Source organism: Xyrauchen texanus, chromosome 42, assembly GCF_025860055.1.
Source record: "Xyrauchen texanus isolate HMW12.3.18 chromosome 42, RBS_HiC_50CHRs, whole genome shotgun sequence".
NCBI lineage: Eukaryota > Metazoa > Chordata > Actinopteri > Cypriniformes > Catostomidae > Xyrauchen > Xyrauchen texanus.
Window position 1 is genome coordinate 20913275 of NC_068317.1, and position 24080 is coordinate 20937354.

Here is a 24080-nt window from a genome sequence, read left to right on the forward strand (position 1 = left end):
GGTTCAGTTGTAAGTTAAAATTGAATGTTTGTTGTGGGTTGTTTTTGAAGGATCCATATGAATTGCATGTGTGGAGTTTGACCATGCTTTGCATACATGCGAGGACTGGGTATGTAAATTCAGAATGAATGCTATCTTATTGATTTTAGCCCAGAGTGTTTTGCAGTTTAGTGAATAAGTGTAAGACTTGTTATATATGAAAATGTGTAATGATAATTTTATGGTTTAAACTGTTATGCATGTACTGGTTATGCATGTACATGCCTGGTTTGAAATGCATAACATTCTTTGAGTAATTTAAGCATGTGTTAAATGCATCAGATGCTCTGAGGGGTTTGATGCAAGTATACTTAAATGCATAAAATGCTGTGAATGTTATAAGCTTGTATTAATGTGATGTAGGCTGAAGTATATGTAGACTAATGCTCTGTTTGTATTTTCTTTTTACATTAGCCTCTACCATATTTCATTGTTTTTGTATTCTCTTAATTCTCTTTTTTAAATACAATACGACCCCATAATTTTTTTAATGTTTATTTTTAACAGCCATCAGATAAAACCCCCCAAATATAGTTTTGTGTCCTGTGTGGTTATTTACTACCCACCGGCTACAATATTAACAAAAGTTTGTTTTGTTTTTTCCAAACAACCAGGGAGACCTATTGGTCACCCTAAGAGAGAATCTACTGCCCAGCCTAAAGGTCACATCCTCCCATCCCTGTTCTGAAGACGTCAATACTAACACATGTGAGAAAGTATCTCAAGAATGTAATCTCATGATCTATTTGTTGGAAACATTTGTAAATTACTCTCTGAAGTAGTCACAGGGCATCCCCTGCCACTGTCACTGAGCAGAGAAAAAAAACAACCTTGACGATAAACAAAACTTTTTATTTCCCATTAATAACGCCTTGTGGTAACTAATTTACATAGCAAACATTAAACATTGAAGGATCTTTCGAAACCAGTTGTGAAACCGGACATTAAAGAAAGTGTTTCAAGCGCACTGAGAACGACTTAATCTAATCAGGATAGAGCCAAGAATTATATCCAAAATTATAGAGAGAGAGAGAGAGAGAGAGAGAGAGAAACCATATAATCGGATTATGGAGCCAGAGTTTTGTCGCACACTCGTCAATTTCTCGTTTATCTTCAGGGTTTGTCCAACGCTTCCTCACTCAATGTTGTTTGTTGGGATAGTGCCGATAACAGAAAAGTTTCTCCCGGGAAGAAGTTGCGACAGTTGGGAGTGGAACTGCAAGTACTTATTCTAGAGAAATATCTGTGCACGAATTTCTGATTGTCTTCGGGTGTTGCTGCTGGAACACTAGATTGGCAATCGTAAACGGATTTATAAAAGGTATACATTATGTTTATTACAAATGACGGTGAATTATTACATGAGTACGATTTGAGGAATAACAGTGCATATGAGACTAAATGCCTTTGACACAGAGGATACGTCAAAGAACATTTGAACCGAAGTTTGGAGTGTAAACGTTATGAAGGGCTCGTATCTATGCTTTTAACCCGTATAAATGCAACCAACGGCAACCGGGAGGTGTCAGATCCGCATGACTTGAGGATTTTATCCTTCAGGGGTTAAATGGTTCTGATAACGGACAGTAGAGATGGTGGAGGCTCATCTCCAGGAAAAGTGAAACCAGTTAAACACTCTAAAAGTGTTGGCAACGTCGCCCAAATATATCCCACTATCGTGGAGGAAGCGCCTGATCGCGCGGACGACGACGATAATTATGATGAATATCTCGGCTCGTGCGAGTCGAATGAGGATGAAGACTTCGAGGAGTTGGAGGACTTCTCAGAACTGCCGGATACCCGGAGTATCGTCTCAGATGACTCCTTTTATCCACCGAACGATGACTTTGCAGACTCTGAGAGGACACCCTCACCGGAGTGCTCAGCGCCGCTGTCGTTTTATCAAGCGTGTTGCAATAACAACGCGCTAATAGTTAAACTCATGATTAGACAAGGTGTAACGGAGGAGGAGGTTCACGACACGGACAAAAACAAGAGGGTAAGTAGCATAGGTAGGCTATCTGTATCCCAAACAGAAACTGAATAAATTTTATCCAACATTAAAGAGACAGTTAATCCAAAAATGAAAATCCCCTCATTTACTCACCCTCATACCATCCCAGATGTGTATAACTTTCTTCTGAAGAACACAAAGATTTTTTTAGAGGAATACTTCAGCTCTGTAGGAACATACAATGGAAGTGAATTGTGGCAAGAACTTTGAAGGTACAAAAAGCACATAAAAGTAGCCTAAGCCATACAAATTTAGTGGCTAAATCAATGTCTTCAGAAGCAATATGACAGAAACAGATAAATATTGATTTCTTTTTAACTATAAGTCTCCACTTTCTTCATTCATATTACAGCTACTGGGCAGGGATGTAATTTATAGTAAAATAAAGAAAAATGACTTAAATATTGATCTGTTTCTCACCCACACCTATCATATGGCTTCTGATGTCATGTATTTATTTGATGCTACCTTTGTGTTTTTTGGAGCTTCAAAGTTCTGGCCATCATTCAGTTGCATTGAATGGGCCAACAGAGCAGAGACATTCTTCTAAAAATCTTAATTTGTGTTCTCCAGAAGAAAGAAAGTCATGCTCATTTGGGATGTGTAAATGCTGAGAGAATTTATATTTTTGAGTGATCCCTTTGGCTTTAACCCAGCTGGTAACCTTTATAGGAATACAAGTTATGCTCAATAGTCAGCATTTGTGGCAAAATGTTGACTTGCACAAAATTTATTTCACTTGTCCCTCCTTTTCTTTATAAAAAAGTGAATGAGGCCAGTTTGTGGAGGGTTTAAAGGCAGAAATGTGAAGTATTTACTTTTATAAAAGCACTTACATTTTTTCTTCTGTTAAAACTTGTGTATTATTTGAGCTGTAAACTAGTTTAAATCATCATTTAGCAGGATTACATGACAACAAAGATATAACTTCACAAAGAAAAGGTTTGAATGCAATTTTATCACACTACAATCATGTTAACACACATATTGTTTACATCTTGTGGCTATAATTTTAAAACTGTGTTTTTCAAAGTTTATGGATTGGATCCATTCAAGTTCATTAGCAGCCATATCACCATGTAGCTCTAGAATGGTTGCCCAATGAAGCTAAGCAGGGTTGAGCCTAGCTAGTCCCTGGATGGGAGACCTCCTGGGGATAAGATATGATTGCTGCTGGAAGAGGTAAGGAGGCCAGCAGTGGGTTCTCGCACTGTGGTCTGTGTGGGTTCTAACATCCCATTATAGTGACATGGGCACTGTACTTTAAAGAGGCACCATCCTTCGGATGAAATGTTAAACAGAGTTCCTGATTCTCTATGGCATTAAAAGAGTAAGGGTGTAACCCTGGTGTCCTGGCCAAATTTCCACCATGGGCCATTATAGATCAAGGCCTCCTAATAATCCTCATCCATGTATTGGCTCTGTCACTCTACTCTTTCCTCTCCAGCAACAGCTGGTGGTAAGCGTACTGGCGCACAATAGTTGCCTTTGCATTATCCAGGTGGATGCTGCACACAGGTGTTGGTTGAGGAGAGTCCCCTTTTCAAAATGTAATGCGCATTGAGTGTAGTATCAGAAAAGTGCTACATAAATATAACATTCATTCATCATTAATTCATTATGCCACAAATGCTGTCAACTGAGTTTAACTTGTGCCCATATTTTTTGTTACATGCTACTATAGCTTTAAATAAGTTTTTTTTTAATTCTCCCGTCTGCCATTGGTTGAAGAAACAGATAGTCCCGCCAAAACCTCATTGGTTGAGCAAATACTGATATTTCAGGCTGGTCAGGATGCTAAAGCAAACAAAGCAATGTTGTGATAGCACCGCAGAGTCTCTCAGTAATAGGAGCCGTTCAGACCGAAACCAAGACCGAGCATCTAAAAAAACTTGCCGTTCCAGCTGATGAGACATTGACAAAAAGAGCTGGACATGGTGCAGCAGTTAAATACATCTGACTAGCACATGTTTACATAGTAAAACAATACAGAAAAGTGCAGATGGACACAAAAACGATTCAGTGTGAACAGCCCTTTACTCAGTAGGCAGATACACTAATACTGCTGTATTAACGTGTGACCGTATAGACTTTGTTAAAGAATTTGAAATCAAGTTCTCTCTACAGTAGTTCCTCAGTTAAGGAGGAAGGGAACACTCCTGTTATTAACAGTACAATGGACATTTAAATATGAAGTAAGTGAAATGAGAACGGAAGAGAAGTGAGTAATGCTAAAGTCCCCAATGTTTATTTGAAATCTCAGGGCTCTGTAGACTGCCAAACCATTAGCAAACATTTTTATTATGGTCAAGATACCCCTTAAACATACTCCATTATGGAATGTTAGGTGTAACTTAGAGGACATTTAGCAGTTAGACACTCAATTTTGCTTGTACACTAAACACATTTAATTTCAGATTTAATTCTAGTAGATTACTGTGACCTCTAAGGCATCTGTACTGGGTTAATTACATCATATAAATAGTTAATACAAACCAGATGTTATGCACAGTGTAAGCATGTAATGCACAAACAATTTGTAGGCCTTGGGTTTAATAACACAGAGCTGCACAGTGACATGAGAACAAGCCTCTTACCTCTTCACTTTTTAGCCCAATCCTAGCAATTCCTCACAAAAATGAGTCACTGAGTGACATCACCTCCCAGAGCTTGAGGCCTCAACAGCTGAGAATGTATTACATTACAACTTATAAGCTCTGATTCAACAGAATGTCTCAAAAACGTAAAATCAACAACTTCATAAGCTCAATAAAGAGGAGCTATAGTATGATGTAATTGTGACTGATCTACTCCTATTATTCTGATTTGACTGATAACGAGACTTAACAAGACAGTGTGGCTTCAATGCTGTGGAATGCTTTTGAGGTGTGTCAAGAGTTTCTTTTCACACAGCCTCATCTCTTATCTCACCTCTCATCGGCATAGACAGTCCAGCACAACAGTCACAGGTTTTCTCCACTAACTGTTCCAGCATGTGCTCTGTTCATTTGAGACCATCGCCACATGGTGTAATGCTGTAAATAAGGTCATTAGCAATTAAGTCAGTGTGCAGTACACCCCTCCCTGGGCCAAATGTCTTGACAAAACTTGGAAAAAAACTTGTATGACTTTCTTCTGTGGAACACAAAATGAGATGTTATGCAGAATGTTAGGGACTTACAGCATCAGGACAAAAAAGTGCAATGAAAGTGAAAGGTGACTGAGACTAACATGCTGCCGTTCTAAAGGCCTATGACTTGAGTGGACTGTTAATTTCATTACTGGAGACACGGCATCTGTATTTTTGAAAATGTAAAGCCCATCTGCATTTTCCATTACTTACATGTGCATGACCTCTAACATCCTGTTTATCATACAACTGAAGTTACTAAAGGAGCACCATCTTTTGAGACTGAAAATCTGTGACAGTCAATGCTTGTTTGAAGGAAGAAAAAAAATCAATGCTGTTCTCATGGAAGCATACTACCCCCTAAGCTACCCCTAGATAGAACAGGCCTAGCACGGAAGTAAATTCAGCTAGATTTACTGACAACTACTCTGGCAGATACCAGACATTTCATTTATTCACTGCTGTGCAGGTAGGGCTTTCCAGTTGATGAATGAGTCAGGATCAGTTTGTGCTAGGCACGGATACAATATCAAGTCATTGACAGCACATCTGTGGATGGATGGACTGCTACCCACTGACCTGTTTTCTGTAACGCCAATGTTTCACAGCCAGATTGACATGATATTATCAAATCCAGGCCAGCTTGCTCCTGTCCTGTCCTATTTCAAAAGGCTTTGTCTTACCAGTCTGTCATATACAAGACTAAAAGATTCAGTGAAGACTATTGAGCTTTTATTTGCAAAACTTCTAAACACACTGAGGAACATTAAGTAAGGCAATGTTGTAAGTAAAGGTAATACTTCAATACTAAAAATAGTGCTTAATATAGTACAGCAATTGAAATGATACTTATTTCACTCCCTCAAATGCGATATACAAGGTGAGCAGTCTTGTTCTTTTATTAGAAGTATCATGGAGGCTGTATACTCTGAAGCAGAGGACAAATCATGTAACTCCTCTCTCAGTCAATGGCTCACAAGGCTAATCCTTTCTATTTTAAGAACCAACTAGGCCACAGATTACCCCAACATGTCTCTTCATTTGTATTAAAACCAAGTATATGCTGAATAAGACAGGTTTGTGCCCTAAATTAAATTTTAATGTCTGATAAGTCCATCTATGAATATAGCTTACATAATATCCATTGCATGAAAACAGCACATTTGACCCTTATAAATGATTTTCATTAGTGTTAACTTTAGTTAGGTTAATTAAGTTATTATAGCTCATATTTATGACTTGAATACAGGTTATTTTAGACGTTAACTGACAAATATCTTTGATTGTGTAAATAATATATAATTGTAACACTTAACAATAAGGTAAAATTTGTTAACTTCATTAGTTAACATACACTAACTTTATCTCTACTGTCCGTACTACATGTTCATTGTTAGTTCATGATTAATTAATGCATTTACGAATGTTAACAAATAGAATCTTACTGTAAAGTGTTACTGATTTTTGTTTGTGCTTGCTTTAATTCAATTAATTTTGGATGGTTAAACTTATGTAAATCCTGCTTGTGTCTCCTCAATGTTTCTTGAAATAAAGTCCAGATTGATTAAATGAGAGATGTACTGAAGTAAAAAAAGAAATAAAACACTTATGCAATGGCATAGTTATTCATATATTAAGAATTAAGCATAATATTATTACAAAAAAACATGTGGACATTGTCCACGCCTACCACTGATTAGCAAATAGTCCCACTTCAAACTCACATCATTGGGTGGGCCAGTGTTGCTGTGTTAGGCTGGTTTGGAATGTTCATCAAACAGAGCAAAGTTTTGATAGAACCACAGAGTTTACTTTTTTCTGTGACATCAACCTACGAATGGCTTACTTATAGCTGTCTCTGTATATTAAGCTGAAACATGAGAAAATTAGACACTTCACCTTTAAACACACAAACACACTCCTTCAACATCTGATGTGCAGCAAATGTAAGTGTCTGTCCCTTATTGTCATGAATGTGTAAATTCAACTTGTCCATGTTTATTTTTAGTCTGTTGCCTCCAGCTGTGCGTCAGAGAGATGAGAGGCTGCTGACACACTGCTACTGTTCACACTTAAATAGGGCTCACTGACTGTGTAGATTTAAACAGACATATTAGAGGCCCCAGGCCTGGTTTCTCCCAAAGTTATTTTTCTCCATTAACCAACATCTTATGGAGTTTTGTGTTCCTTGCCACGGTCACCTTCGGCTTGCTCGCTGGGGTTATAAATACAATTATTTAATTACTTATTTTTAAACAATACACAATGATGACTAAGACATTATAGATATTACAGTTTTATCTTCTGTTAATGACTGATGTCCTGTAAAGCTGCTTTGAAATGATGTGTGTTGTGAAAGGCGCTATACAAATAAAAATGACTTGACTCCAAGTCAAGTCAAGTCAAAAATCCTTTTCAATCATCATGCAAATCCCTCTGTGTAATTACTTAATTGCAATTCTGTAGATTAGGGCCACTAGGAACTCAAAATTCACATGCAAAGATCAGCACTTTGGCAGGTTTAAACCTATCTAGATAAATACAGCAGTAAAAAACAATGTCTTTATGTCTTTGACCTAACAAATGTGTAAAACAATTTTTTCAAGCAGATTCTATAATAATAAAAAAATATATTATAATAATTAATAATACTAATCTGTTTCCTGAGTGGAATGTCATACTTTATTTGACCCCCTTTACACAGAGTGTGCATGAGAAGCTACCCATTTAAAGAGTATTTTGATGGTATCATGGTAGAGCAATGATATTAGATTGCAATACCATGGTGTTTTGTTTTGGTATCATTTCAGCCAATTTATCAGTTACAGTGCAGTTGCATAAAAAAAAAACCTACAATTGATTGATATGGATCTCTTTCAAAAAATGTATATACTATATATATATATATTAATAATAATAATTCATTAATACAGTTTTATTTTAGTAACAGCGATAACAGGAAATGTAGTAGCAATAATACTTTGGTATATCATTAACATTTTTATTAGCGAAGTGATAGCATGCCATCTTTATATACAAATTGTTACATATCAATTACATTATTGTGTTCAGATCTGCCTGTTCTAAAAGGTCTATAATTAGACAAAAAAGTATTTCACGTCACAATTAAATATGAGATTGATTCATAGAGTCAGTGTTTATCCTTATCTGGGTCACTCACCTTTTAGGATGACTAGCTGAGGGCCCAGCTTGAATTGTGTTAAACTTCAACAGATTTAATTAATCAGTTTGCTGTCACTTTAAAGTTTAAAAAAGGTCAGCTTTGAAGTTAAAAACAATTTCAACTGAGAAAAAACATAAATTGCTTGCAGCATACAGAGGCAACTGAACAGTTTTCCTTTCGCATAGTGAATTTAGTTCAAGGAAACATACACATCCAACTCTAATTAAACTAAGACACATAAGACTTCAAATGAATAAAAATTATTCAAAAGCTTCATTCTCCATCTTAGACCGTGTAATTTGTGTAATTTCCTCTGTTTTTTAAAATCCCTATCTGGATTTCTCCTGTGTGATGTGCTGTCTCTGGAAGTTTGTTTCTCTCTCTCTGCTCTGAATTCATTTTTTGTCTGTCAAGGTTTGTTTATTTTGGCTGAAGAGTACATAAATATGGGAAATATTGTGACTACACAAGTTTAAAAATTTTAATTGACGTTCAGACCAAAACTGAAAATAGTAAATAATCCTGACCTAGGTAAAGTTATCTAATTGAGCCTGTTTTTCTTCACATCCACAAGCGTCCTCTAAATGTTCTTGCCCAGGTGGAAAATTCTTGACAGTAATGCCTTGTGTGTATATGTTGACTCTGCAGACTGGACTAATAGTGGCATGTTACCAAGGGTACGTTGACGTGGTGATTGCGCTCTCCCAGTGTCCTCACCTGGATGTGAACTGGCAGGACAACGAGGGCAATACAGCCCTCATCACCGCCTCACAAGCAGGTAAGCATCAGTACTTTCTCACCTTACTACCAGAGGGACAAACAGCCTTAGTCCAATCCAACACCCCCAGAGAGCCTTTTATAGTGATTTGAGAACTGGTAAGCAACACTTTCTCAGATGCCCTAGAGCAGGGCTCTTCAACTACTTTCTTGCAGGGGCCAGATTATCCAGAAGAAAAACTGGAGGGGGCCAAACATTTTTACGGATTCATCTTAGCTTGCACTTTCATTGCATGTAACACGTTTCTTATAAAACACTCTTAATACTGTGAATTTATTCTTATTAAAATAGTCACAAGGTATACTGTAATGAATTATACATTTTTAAGGTCAGGCCATAAATTCCTCCATAAAATCTGTCTGAAGAACAAACATGACATACTCTTTAACTAACAAACTGTTTTGGAAAAATGTACTACAATTTCAAAACATTTTTTTTTTACATTTTAGGCTATTATTTACAAATTATAAAAACTTCTCAAATCTGCTAAAGCCTTCTCACAATATCAACCCACATATGAAAACAATGGTCATATAGAAATGTCATGGTTACTCAGGAATGCATTTAAATGTAATTTTCTTTTTGGAGAATACATTTCTATTCTTCCATTTTCTCTATAAAGTATCCTATTCAGTGAGGGTAAAAAAAATAGTCCTGCAAATATTGTGAATTTTGCATACAATAGCTAGTGCAGGAGCCAGATGTTTGTGCAGTTAATCATTTGCAAAAGAAAAACAAGCTGAGTTGATGCTGTTCGTGATTGGGAGGTCTGACTCACAGCTGTATATAGAACCAAGTATAATCAGAATATTTGCAGGTTCAGTTTCACGTTATCGCTTTTTTTTTACGAGCACTAAAGACCCTGAACAGATGAGACATGCCCGTTTGAAACTTCAAGAATAGTGAATAAAGCAAACTTTTTGAGTGCATTTTCTTTGAATGTTCAGTTTTCGTAATCAATTTCTCTTTTGTTGGTTAAGATGTGCATATGTGCTGACAACATTTCTGTAACAACTGCGGTGATCATTTTTGTACATCAGATTTGACCGCACTCCACACAAGTAAGCAATTTACATAAATACATTTGATTGAAAAAGATGTGATCAAATGCTCACCTAGACGGTGTGACCCATGTTTAGCAAAACAGAGTAACTAAACTATCACAAGAAAAGCTTAAACACATGCTCTGGTCTGGACAACTAATGACAGCAGATTGCTGTTGCATGCATCATTGAGTGTTGTTAAACTCACCGCTAATTGTATTTCAGATGGCGAGCCAATTTGATAAAAAAAATCAGTCGGAGGGTCAGACAAAGATGATTGGTGGGCCAGATTTGACATTCATTCAGTATCAGATTTGCAGTTTGTATACCTATTTTTTATATTAAAAATGGCCAAAAAAAAGGTATACAGGCTGTAGCCAGGGGCCTACAACTCCCATGGGGCCCATTTTCCTCTATTCATGTTCACGGGAGGAACGCACTAGGTGACATGGTGACATTGCGCAACCGTAAGAGGTGTCCATGAACTGTATCGCTACAGTTCTTGATGGAAAATATTGCATATTGAATGTCACAAAAGTCACTTCAAAGCAGAATGTGCTTACAAATCAAGATTATACATATATTTAATAATCAGTGGCTTCATTAAAACATGTTTAAGAACTAAAAAGAGAATACATGAATCTCTATGCCTGGTTCTCTGAGGCTTAAGGATGTTTAGATATTTTTACTAGAAGACAAAAAAACGTAAGAATTAGATTTTTGCAGTTTAGAGATATATGAGTTGTAAAACAGCAGAAAAAGTAGACTTGACCTGAAAAGTAACAGTTTGTCTGTGATGAAATATATTGACAAAGTTCAACTAACCAGTACCTCTAAATTCTCAGTAAATGGTTAACTGAGTTGCGAAAACTTGAACTTTTTAACCACCCTCAAGTTTGGAACTGACCTGAAATGAACTGCATAGTGCCATAGAAAAGTTGTTATACAACAATGACTGCATTTCCATAATTCACCTGAACAATTGCAGGTCACATCACAATCTCTAACTACCTACTCAACTACTTTCCCGGGCTTGACATTGAGAGGAGGAACTGCCATGGTTTCACTGCTCTGATGAAAGCTGCTATGCAGGGTCGAGTGGAATGTGTCAAAGTCCTGATGCTGGCAGGTACTCAAGTCTTAGATCTCTATACAGCAGACTGCAGGTCTAAACCTGTATAATGAAACAACACATACAGAGATGATCATACCACAGCTTGGTTAAAACCTACACTGTGCATTTTAAAGGAATAGTTCACCCAAAAATTACAAGTGTGATTGTATACCCACCTATATGGCATTCAGAACCTGTATGTGGTTATTTTTTCTGTCGAACATGTTAGAATTTTTTAAGGATTGTTACGCAGCTCTTGCCATATAATAGCAGTCCATAGTGGTTACGTATCATGAATGTATCATTAAAGTAGCAGACAGATTAAACTGTGAATTCTGTGACAGTAGGTCGAAAGTTCTTCTAATAAAATGTATCTGTGCTTACTGAAATTTGAAGCACTGCCCCCAGTGGCTGAAGCTGGAAGTGCTGTTGAATGTCATCAGCATTGCCACACGAAAAAGTGAATGTACATGTATTTGAATTGATGCAAAATGGTCTGATTATAGATAACTCTGCAGAATGGGGTCGATTTGATGGTTGCAACATGACGAGTTCCTGTGTGGTCATGTTGAATGTAGTCCATACAACTTTTGCAATTACAGCTGGGCTTATGAGTCTTAAAATTATTCATTTTCGGTGTTCCACAGACAAAATAACAGCATACAGACATGAAACAGTGTAGGGGCAAGTAAATAATGACAGAATTTTCAGTTTTTGGGTCAACAACTTGAACATTATTTTGTAGGATATTATAAATGTTGAGTTAGGTTACGACAGGGACTTTTTTGCAGAGACGGGCCACTTCTATTTAAATGAATGAATTGGAATGCCCAACGGTCAACGGATGTTGAAAGGATGTCCCGCCTTACAGGAAAAAGAGCCAATCAACTTCAAGACACAGACATCGCCTGCCAATCAATTAGCTAACACGCATGCACATTAGCTATACAAGCCTGGAAAATTGCATGTTTTAGCATAATATGAGGTAAAGAAGGACAATTTATTTCAAGTAGATGGGAGCTGCATGAAATGGCTGGAAATAGGCTTCTGAGAGTGTTCCAAATTTGGCCGACAGTGGACTGACTTGATAGAAAGACTTTGATATGATCAAAATCTGAGGACCTAGAAAGTCTCACAGAGTGTGTTTGCTTTCTTCTTCAGGAGCTGATCTAGAGGCCAGAGACAATGGAAGGAAGTTCACCGCACGAGAGTGGGCCATCTTCACAAGCCGCTATGAGACTGCCTTTGTCATTATGCGGTTGATGCAGCAGCCATGTCCTGAGCAGTTCTGCGACACCTATCGGCCTGAGTGGCCCCTTCTACCTGCACTGGTGGCCAAAGCCCAGTCACCTAAAGGCTGCGTTCAGAGGATTTCAGAGACACTACGCAACTTCTTTGACATCAGTAACGTCACTGAAGCTTCAGATGATGGGGTTCTGGATCACATGGTGCGCATGACAACTGCACTGAGGAGTCCGTTCGTTGGAACTGCATGTCAGACCGTGTGTCCTGGCAGCCCGCCCTGCATCGGAAAACGGCGTTATGCTGTTCAGGAGATACTAAAAAAGCAGCGAGCCGAGCACCTGAAAGTTCTTGGACCCGAGCGGCTTGAGAACAACAAACGTCTTTTCCAGAACTCTTGTGTCATGCTGGTGCCCAAACCCAAAGATCGACGAGCTAGTCTGCAGTCCCAGGCCTTCTCAGATGGTTCCTCCTCCTCCTCCCTAACCCTCCGTAGGGGCAGTCTGCTCCCCTTACACTTGCTGAAGAGGAGCAGCATAAGACCAGGTCTGGTGGTGCCCAAGGTGAGAATTTCCAAGGCACCTATGCCCACTTACGTGCCGGAGAAAGTGCGGCGGAAAAGCAGTTGTATAGAAGGCCAGTTCCTCCAGATTCCCAAGTGGAGATATAAAGAACTGAAGGAAGAGCGAAAGAAAGCAGAGGAGGCAGAGAGGAAAAGACTGGAGGCCATAACAAAAAGAAAGCTCTCTACTGGCAATAGGAATTAACAGGGACTATACTTGAAATGCAAATTTATTTTAATATTTATTGTTGTCAAAAAAGATGACTGCTTTTTTTGTAATGTTGAATGTTTCTGTCCAAAGATGAAGCTTTTTTAAAATGGGGTAAAGCAAATGGTTTGAAGTGAATAGCTCTTAAAAACCTTTAATCCCCATGTAGGGGACTGAGCATCAGCAGACTAGCCAGTCACAAAGCTCTAAGATGATCTAAAATGGGTACACTACTAAAATGCGATATTACTGTATGTGTTTACATCCTATAAAATAGGGTTGCTGATGCCAACATTGCAGACAGTGTGTGTTTAGAGGGTTGTTCAAGACTAACATTTTCTCAGATTTATCAGTAGCATCACAAATGTATTTTAAAGATACAAATATACTGTACCTAATTTTTTTAAACAATTTTTATGAACATTGTAGAAGTTGGATGGTGTTTTGAGAGTAGGAATACCTGCATTTGCACAAATTTCAGAGACTAATGAGAGAGCTACTGACAATCACCATAAACACTGAAAAAGAAAACAAAACAGAGGAAATTTGATCAAGAACACAGAGGAATGGATTTTGTTGGATATTTTGTATCCATATATTTCTAATAGGTATTTATACAACTAAAGCACTCAAGCTCATGACTTGGATGTCTATTCAGTCTGTTCTGAAACTCTATTCTTCAAGAAAAGTATAATTCATCTTTTACCCAGATGTTGCTTTTGCTGTCACTAGAGATGTACAGTACCAATATAATTACTAAACACACACACACACACACACACACACACACACACATACACACACACACACACATATATATACATACATATATATATATATATATATATATATATACATACATATATATATATATACATACACATATATATATATATATATAAAAATGTATTTATTAATTACAGATACAATGTCCGATAACTGCTATGCAGAAACGATTTTTATTGAAAAAAACAAACAAACATAATCATTAGAAAGCAATACTCATTATGAATATCCAGGCTAGTAGTAGTAAAAATAAAAATGAATATTGTTACTAATATTACATTTGTTTATTATAATAACAATAATAAAAACTAATATTATTATTGAAAATGTGTAACTGTTAAGCTTAAAGGGATAGTTCACACAAATATGAAAATTCTCTCATCATTTACTTAACCTCATGCCATTCCAGATGTGTATGACTTTCTTTCTTCAGCAGAACACAAACATTTTTGGGAAAATGTCTCTGCTCTGTAGGTCCATACAATGAAGACAATGGTGATCAGACATTTGTAGCTCCAAAAATCACATAATGGAACCATAAAAGTAATCCATATCTGCAGAATATAATAGGTGTGGGAAGAAACAGAACAGTATTTAAGTCCTTTTTTACTCTTAATACCCACTTTAACTTTCAGATGTGAAAGTGAAACTAAACAGGCACCACATTCAGATGTAAAATTGAAAGTGAAGATTTAGTTAAAAAAGGACTTACGTTTTGATCTGTTTCCCACCCACACCTATTATATTGGTAACACTTTACAATAAGGTTCCATTTTATAACATTAGTTAATAACATTAGTTAACTTGAACTAACAATTTCAATACTATTACAACATTTATTAATCTTAATGTTAATTTCAACATATCATCATGGATTACTTCTACGTTTAATTTATGTGATTTTTAGAGCTACAAAGTTCTGGTCACCATTCACTTCATTGTATGGACCTACAGAGTTGAGATATTCTACTAAAAGTCTTTGTTTGTGTTCTGCTGAAGAAAGTCATACACATCTGTGATGTATGACGGTGAGTAAATTATGAGAACTTAAATTTGTGGGTGAACAGTCCCTTAAAGTGCATTGTTCTACATTTCTCACTTGAGAGTAAATGACAGCATTTATTGGCAGACCCGACATTAAAGAACTAAAGCTTGATTAAGAAAAGTGTTAATTTCAGTAAAAAATAATAAAAAAGAATATATATATATATATATATATATATATATATATATATATATATATATATATATATATCTGCAATCTCAGGAATAATAACACAATGGACAGTTCTGTATGCAGGATAATGAGAAGACTTTTAATTTAAGAATGTATATGAGATATCTGTTTGAAACGTCTTCTCACTGATCAACATATCTCATAGCACCACTGTGCCTCGGTGTCCCTCAATATACAAACAAACATACCAATGCTGACCAAAAGTTTGGTCACCCTCTTATCTTAAAAGTATTTAAAACTCTGTTTTACATACACTATATTTGATTTGTATTACATAGCAAACCAAAGATGATGACCAGAAATGCATAGAACTCATATCTTTGGAATAAAACAGCTTTATAACACTGTGTGGTGACTATAATTGGGACACTGCATTTGTTGAACTTTCTTGTGCAGTAATTGTATAACTAAAGGTAAAGGATGGTGCTTATTAAGTTCTAAGGAATATAGAGGTTACTGGTTCTGACTGACAGACTTTGAGGGACTTTAACGGTCTTGCAAGGTCAGCATTTTTCTCAGGACAATACAAGGGCAATAAATCGCCATCTACTGGAAAACTTTCTCTGGAAATATTTAGCTGGATTGATATCCTATCAAAGCCAAATAGACTGAGAGGGCTTGAATGTCAGACAGACCCCCAGGCTTGGGTCACTCTGAACCAGCTTCAAAGCTGGATACCAGATACCATGGTGTGGAAAAGTACAACCTTGACCTAAAAAAACAGCACTTAGTAAGTTTAACTGCCACTCATGCTTTTGAGGTTCACCTTTTCCGATGGGGAACAGCAGGTGTGCTAATGGCATGTATGGCCAGGCCATACATGCCATTAGGAAATGCAGAAGTCTTGCTCCTTGGGAATGTACAAGTCTTGCTCCTTGGGGTCCTAAATGTGTTATGGGAATGACCTGAAGCCTGTGGCAGCTGGTGGCTCTTAACAACACCTGAGTGGAACACAAAGTGAACAGAGAGAGAAACAAAGGAGGCAAGGGAGATACAAAGTGAACTAGAGAAGGACAGATAGAGAAAGCAGAAAGAAAGAAAGAATGAAAGAGAGAGAGAGAGAGAGAGAGAGAGAGAGAGAGAGAGAGGGGGCAAATTCTGAGTGGCATTATGCTTGGTGCTAAAGAGCTGCATGGGCCAAGACAGTAGAGTCGGGGAGCAGAGGAGGGGAAGCTGACAAGCATTGCCACCCTATAACTCCACAGAGCAAGAAAACTAGACCATGGGTTTACACATAAACATTTCCAGTTGAGCTGAATTAACAAAGTGATATATTTACATGTGATAAATGTTAAAATGCACAACATTTTGAAAGCAGCAACACAAAATGTCACCATTATACATGTTAACATGTGACTAATGTTATAAAATTGCTTGCTAACCTTGTCTGGGCATACTATTTTTCAATGAACACCAGTAAACTTTGTAAAATATCAGAAATGGAGCAAACTCTGCCTACAGGTATTATAATATTGGTAGTGCACAGGTACTAAAATATTTCGACTCATCCCTCATTTTGTTAAAAAAAGCAGCAGCAAAAATTAAGTTTAAAGTGAGGCACTTGTAATAGAAGTCTCCCGTATTTCACTCCAATCTCCCGCCCCCTCTCGTTTTGTTAATTCTCCCGGGAAACTCCCGTAATTTGCATGGCCCAAACCTCGTTATATGAATAAGCATAAGCACATCGTTATATTATTCCAAGGTTGTCGTTGCCAGATCTTGTATGAAACGCAACCTGCTCACACAATCGACACATTTCAACCTATTTGTGACCTCAACCTGGCAACCTACAACCCAGTTGCGCTATTGACATCTGCGCAGGCAGTAGACGCGGGAAGTTGAATCAAGCGTCACTAGTGATGGAAGGAGAAGAGCTGGTGCTCCGGCGAAAACAACAAAATATACATGTAAATTTAACAACAGCTGGAAGAATGAATTTAATGTCATATCTCGAAGCCATATCGACAATGTCCATGCCTTTTGCAAAGTGTGTCGCACTGATTTTAATATCGGACAAGGTGGGAAAAATAACATTACTCAGCGCATTAAATCACAAGAGCACAATTTGTATTTAGCCTGCCCCTGACATCCAGCACCACCAAGAGGTCTATCGGATTTTGGTACCCAAAATGTTGACAGGGTGTATGGAAGTGAATGGGGACAGTTTTTTTTTGAGGTTTCAAAAGGCAGAAATGTGAAGCTTATAATTGTATAAAAGCATTAAGTTTATATTAGGGCTGTCAATCGAATTAATTACATGGTGTCCTGATGAATTAATCGCGATTAATCGCATATACAAATATTTGCTGAAAGCCCCTCATATAACAATAATTCTATATATAATGATGAAATAATTATATAGTTATTATATATATATATATATATTCTCAGATAATCAAAATGCATATTCAGATAATCAAAATGCATTACATTCAGTAAGTTAATCATTGATAAGATGATACAAAATGTGGCTTTAGAATACAATGTATTGTTTACTACCATATTATTGATCATAAGTCAATCCATTTTGCAAGTGAATTTGTCAATCAGTTTGAGATTTATTATGAGGGCTTGTTTAAGGACCCATCAATTTACACTTGTGTCAGACATGCTAGTGTAGCATCTCGGGTGCGTTGCATCATAAACATACAATTTTTAGGTCACTGTGTCAAGTTAAATATAGTTTAATACTTAGAACACATCTTGAGATCCCTTAGTTCAAATTTGCGCTCCATCATGTGTTTTGAACGCAAGAACGTAACGTGTTTTCTTCACGGTATAAACTGCACGTTACCACACAGCTGAAATTTCACTTACTGCCCTCTGGAATAAACATGTGGTACTACAAGCTTGCAATTTTCAGGAATCTTCCTTATTATGGTCCGGGGACATTGTGATTAATTGTGTACATTTTTAATAAAATGAATTGCACTGAATTAACATGTTAAATCGACAGCCCTAATATATATATATATATATATACACACACACACACACACACACACATATTTAGTCGGAGCTGTCGACACTACAGATCTCATCACAGTTGTTGGTGGGTGCTACGATGAGAACAGAGGCCGATCCTCGAAGCAAGATACCCCTCCCCCTCTCTGGGAAAAATTAAGAGACCACTACAAAATTATCAGTTTCTCTGGATTTACTAATTCTAGGTATATGGTTGAGTAAAATGATTATTTTTTTTTTATTCTATAACAAAACAACAATGACAACATTTCTTCCAAATTCCAAATAAAAATATGGTCATTTAGAGCATTTATTTGCAGAAAATGACAACTGGTCAAAATAACAAAAAAGATCCAGTGTTCTCAGACCTCGAATAATGCAAAGAAAACATGTTAAAATTAAATTTTAAACAACACAATGCTTTATTTTAAGTAATATTTGGTGGAATAACTCTGATTTTCAATCACAGCTTTCATCCATCTTGGGATGCTCCCTACCAGTCTTTCACATTGCTGTTGGGTAACCTTATGCCACTCCTGGTGCAAATATTCAATAGCTTGGCTTTGTTTGATGGCTTGTGGCTATTCATCTTCCTCTTAATCACATTCCAGAGGTTATCAATGGGGTTCAGGTCTAGAGATTGGGCTGGCCATGACAGGGTCTTGATCCAGTTGTCCTCCATCCACACTTTGATTGACCTGGCTGTGGGGCAGGGAGCATTGTCCTGCTCGAAAAAACAATCCTCAGAGGATATAAAGTTAATTTCACTTGAATTGATCTGTCCAGATCACTCAATTTAACAGCATGCTTCTGGCTAGCAACAATAAACATTAGCATATTATATATCTTTTTGTTCAATATGACAAGTATGGTGCTGTTGAGGGTCTACTGATCCTTCATCTGTCTGTATGCTGATGATTGTTCAGTCTTTGCTTCATGACAAAAGCAATATAAACATATTGTTCAGCAATGTTAAAAATCACCCATCCTCGACCTTACCATTAGCTTCACTCTTCTTCACAATAGTAACCTCCAAAAAATGTCCACCATGACAGAAACTTCTCTAAATTCCAAAATAAAAGAATTTTCAACATTAAAAAGTCTCCTACTTTCATTTTGTGTATAAATGCATAAAAATAACACTTAATTTCAAAATGTACTCTCCCAATCCAGTCTCATGCAAAGCATGCTGGGAAATGTAAATCCCCGGTCTTATTTCAGATATATTTTGAAGCAACAAATCTTTTTTCCCATAGTTCCAACACAATTTGATTAAACACAGTTAGATTGTACACAATGAAATTAAGTTGAGACCAAATACTAAAGAATTGTGTCGGATTAACTCAGTTTAATTAAGTAAATTGAGAAGGCACTAAAAATTTTACTTGGACTTTACACAATATAATTATGTTTTCATCTAAAAATAAATGGAGCTGCGTTCCATTTTTTTTTTCAGTGCAAGAGCAAAGAGCCAATCAGAACTGTGGGTGTTTACGGTCAAGTCTTAAAGTAGCACCAAAACAGAGTGAATCTGACAGAGGGTCAGAATGATGTTGGAATAATATAATGTTTTACAAATATATTACTGTTTATTGTGAAAAGAACATTTCAAATCAATTAAAATAGGCATGTCACGACCCCTTTAATAGGACAGCAATCAGTACTGACAAATATTATGGCAATAATTATTTTTGTTCTCAAAAATATACTCAAGAAAAAAACATTTAATTTAATATTAACTCTTTATTCAGATAGCCACACCTAGTACCTACTACCTAATATACAACATTCACTGACTTCCAAAAAATTATTTATACAATTTACATCTCAGGAAATATTCATGTAAAACAAAATTAAAATAAAATACAGCTCCACTCATCCCTCATGAAATTAACATGTTGATTAGTGATTTGCGATGGAGCACTCAAATTTAGAGTTGCAATGATGTACAGGAAAGGAATGGGGGAAAAGGAATGTTTACCACAATATTGGTTGAAACAGGACGCTTGCAGGCACAGACAGGAAGGGGGTGGGTTTACAGAATGCTTGACGGCAAGAGATGCCTGACAACCTGAGCAGGTTTTGGGGGGTGGTGTGGTCCTGGCCCCGTGTGGTGTGCCAGAAATGGTCTGGAGCACAGTGGTGGCTCACTTGCGGGGCTGGTGGATGTGCTGATTGATGTGGTGGGCTGAAGGCAGCTTCTGCACCGAGGGCACTGGTTTCTGATGGGCCACTTGGGCAGCAGCAGGTGTGAAGTCTTTATCACCCTGAGAACAGCAATCAATCAGTACACAGAAAATTAAAATATACGTGCATAAAACATCTGTGAAATGGCAGTGTGTTCCAATCCATTATTATTTAGTTTTTTTCCATGAAACAACAACAAGAAAAAAAAGCTCTAATTTGCAGTTGGATTTTTCAAACTTTCTGTATGGTGATGGGTCAAACTTGGCTTGATGCAAAGGTGCCATTCTGGAATTGAAAACAAGTGTGAATGAGATTTGAGAACTCCAGACGGGAAGATTATCAATCAACAATGGCTTACATTTCAGTCTGTTCCTCACACAAAGTTATTGTATGTCTTCAGAATTATACAACAAGTGTTGTTTGGACCACTTATGATACCTTTATTGTGCTTTTTTGTCATTTTTGGAGCTTGGGAATATCATCCATCCAGCCTAACATCTCATTTTTAGAATATATTATGGAGTCAGAGTCACTTGAAAAATTCTTTAATGACAACAAAGTTGGCTGCAATTTTATTCTGGTTGCCATCGAGAGTAATTGAGTAAATGTGATCTAATTTGAAAGTTAAACTACATATTTTATGAGAATGACTTCTAACAAGGGGCTGTTTGGTATCCATTTATTAACAGAAAAGGAAAATGCCCATGCAGAAACAGTCTGAAAAGAGTTCAACTGATGATGCCCAGTAAAAGATCTGATATTCCAAGAAACCGCTGCATCAGACATTCTTCAACATCCATTTAATCTATTATTTTTAAGAGTCTTTTACAGCAAATATGTGAATGCTTTTGAATGAGATTATAGGGTGGACAGTCAAAGACAGTGTAATGAGACAAGACTGAACATAAACTTAGATTTGTCTGTTTCCAGTATATTTACAAAACAACACTTACATTTCACAGATTGGTGGAGCACAAATATGTCTCAGATGTGAGCATTTAGAGAGGAATTATTGCATACATTGTGTCACTGAAATGAGAGGGAGAGGTAAAGAAACTCTTGAGCACCAGAGAATGTTTAGAGCACTTCAAAAGTAAAAAGCCTTTGCCTCAGAGCAAGGACTACATGTGCATCCTCTCTCTCTGGAATGGAAAATGCATAATTATGGGCAACATGTGGAAAAAAAAGGGTCAATGATAGCACACTTATTATTGCTCTGAGTTTTATTCAACAAATGTGACATTCTACAAACATAACACCTCTTAGGACTTCATCAGGTCAGGCGTTAAAATGTCATGCCTGTTGAATAAAATTTTAGTAAACTAAACTGCATTAAAGAAACAGCAAACTCCTCCCAGCACTGCATGATCATCCTTGTAAGCATGCACAGATGGATGCATTATGTCACAGTCTCTATCAAAACAGCATTTAAAATTCTGAGACACGACCAATCCCGTAGTGGCAGAGCGGATTAAGGTCAGGCCCTTACACAAACCCCATTCCAAGCACACCAGACTACTAATATAATCTCAATAAGAGAAACCTGACAAACAGATTTTGCTCACTTATATTGGCAAACTCTCCAAACTCTTTGTTCAGGCCTCAGGCAATGGTTTCCCAATGCTCAGGGCAGTTGATTGGGAAAATGAGCAGGTTCAAGAGGAAAACGGCACTGCTTTTGAATGGATAAGACAGCAGTGGTTGCCCCAGTCTGGTTTAAGTCTGTAGGAAGGTTAATAGGACAACTGATACACACTATTCCAGTTCAAAATGTTACTTGTGCTAAACGGAGGCAGAATAGAAATCTCTTTGGTTTTTGGATGTGTCCACAGATCATTCCTTGACTTCAGACAGTTCTCTCTATGTATTCACATTGTACCTGGACTTAGGTCCACTTTAGCTGTAATTGGGTATCAGCCTACTTTCAACTCAGTTATTTTTTGGAACTCAGTGCACATGGAACATTATATAATTTAAAAATATTTAATTGAATGTGCTCATCTGGTGGGTATACCAACAGGACATGGCACACAGAATATGTATTAAATTTATGTTTGTCAACATTTTGGGCCAGGGAGATGAATAACATGACTCTTAACATTAATGACCCGGCCTTTGATTACGATATTATAATCTAGTAAATATACATAGGGACCTACCTTAGTGACAACACCTGAGACCACAACGTGCAGCTTTGGTGGGCTAGAGATGAAAAAACAAAACAAAAAACCCAGTTACCAACAGAAGGCAATGTGTTTACAAAAACAAACAAAACACTTTCAAATACAAGTGCCAGTTAATTAATCAAGAGTCAAATAGATGTCATCAGCGCAAAGTGATCCTGAAGCAAACAACTCTAGTTTAATGTCAAACAGGAATCAATTGAAAATAAGCTTGTATTTTAATCAGTCTTCGATTTTTTAGGATCATTAATTTTTCCACAGGGAATGTGAAGGAGAACACAAACAACTCTGCATTCTAGTAATGAAGAACACCACTCATATTTCAGTGGGGAAAAAAAGAAAAAAAGCCTTCCGTGCGTTTGAGCCAAATTTGGCTCAATACTGCTGCCTTGTGTTCAGTCCAAAAACACCTTTAAACGGAGTTTATTGAAGGTGGAGGCCAAAATTTGACTAGATAACTTTTCTGCTTGCTGTTTAGGGAATGAAAGAGATAGGAAAAGGTTTCTAAACATATTTATCAATTAAAAGCAAATTGTTCTTAAAGGCTTTAATATGGATGTGAATGTAAACATCAGATTGGTTGATATATTTCAAGAAACCGGTTTAGAAAATGTAATATTTCATCGCAAAACAAAAAATTAATACATTCTATATTACTTAGACAAACAAGTCATTTCTAGGACCAGTATGATTGTTCTTTAAAAAAAAAAAACAGGCTTTATTGTCTTTATTTAAAATGTACTTGTTGACATTTATGTTAGATACAAGGTATCTGTGAATGCACAAATGCTTTGATATGAATCAGTTAATTTAATACCAGTATAGCAACACAAATCACAGACGTTTACTTTGGGATAAACAGACAGTACTATACATCACCATCTGCATGATGCAAATGTAATTATTTTATTTATGCAGAGCTGACAGTACCTTGTCGAGTGGCATGAAATCAAAGTATGCGAGCTGATTAGCTGAAGGTCAACAGGCAGCATCATTATGCACGCAGGACCTCTGAGTGAAAACTCAAATCACAGATCTGACGTAGCTGTCAGCACAGCTCTGTTCCACATCACCACTTTGAGGAGTGCCTTCTACATCCATACACACAGCTAATGGGATGCATGGATGGAATGCCAGTGCAGGGAATTCGTTTTAAACATCAGCAAATAGACTTCACATTTAGCACATGTGAGCAGCATTCATTGGACAACCACAGAAAAAAATGGATTACCAGAATAGGATCCAAATTCTATATGTTGCTCACAAAAGTATAAAATCACACGAATGAAATAAGATAATCCATGTTTTGCAATGTAATGTATAAGATATGATTTAGGGGTGGGTAAAAATATTGTTTTTCCGATTAATCACGATCTTCATTTGAACAATCTCGATACTGGTTCTTAAAT

At 36.9% G+C, this 24080-nt stretch overlaps 2 protein-coding genes across 2 annotated transcripts in view; one reads left to right on the plus strand and one right to left on the minus strand.

Moving 5' to 3' along the window:
- The first annotated feature begins 1057 nt into the window (after window positions 1-1057).
- On the plus strand, window positions 1058-14081 carry LOC127634764 (ankyrin repeat domain-containing protein 33B-like). The gene is made up of 4 exons (XM_052114441.1): window positions 1058-2038; window positions 9016-9145; window positions 11177-11317; window positions 12464-14081. The coding sequence occupies exons 1-4, from the start codon at window positions 1607-1609 to the stop codon at window positions 13309-13311; spliced, it is 1551 nt and encodes a 516-aa protein (XP_051970401.1). The 5' UTR covers window positions 1058-1606; the 3' UTR covers window positions 13312-14081.
- Window positions 14082-17904: 3823 nt separating this feature from the next.
- Window positions 17905-24080, minus strand: part of LOC127634987 (death-associated protein 1-like) — a 29164-nt gene continuing 22988 nt past the window's right edge. The window contains exons 3-4 of the mRNA XM_052114773.1: window positions 22648-22690; window positions 17905-20568 (exon numbers count right to left, since the gene is read on the minus strand). Coding sequence (XP_051970733.1) covers window positions 20449-20568; window positions 22648-22690 — 163 coding nt within the window. The 3' untranslated portion in view covers window positions 17905-20448. The remainder of the gene's footprint in view (window positions 20569-22647; window positions 22691-24080) is intronic.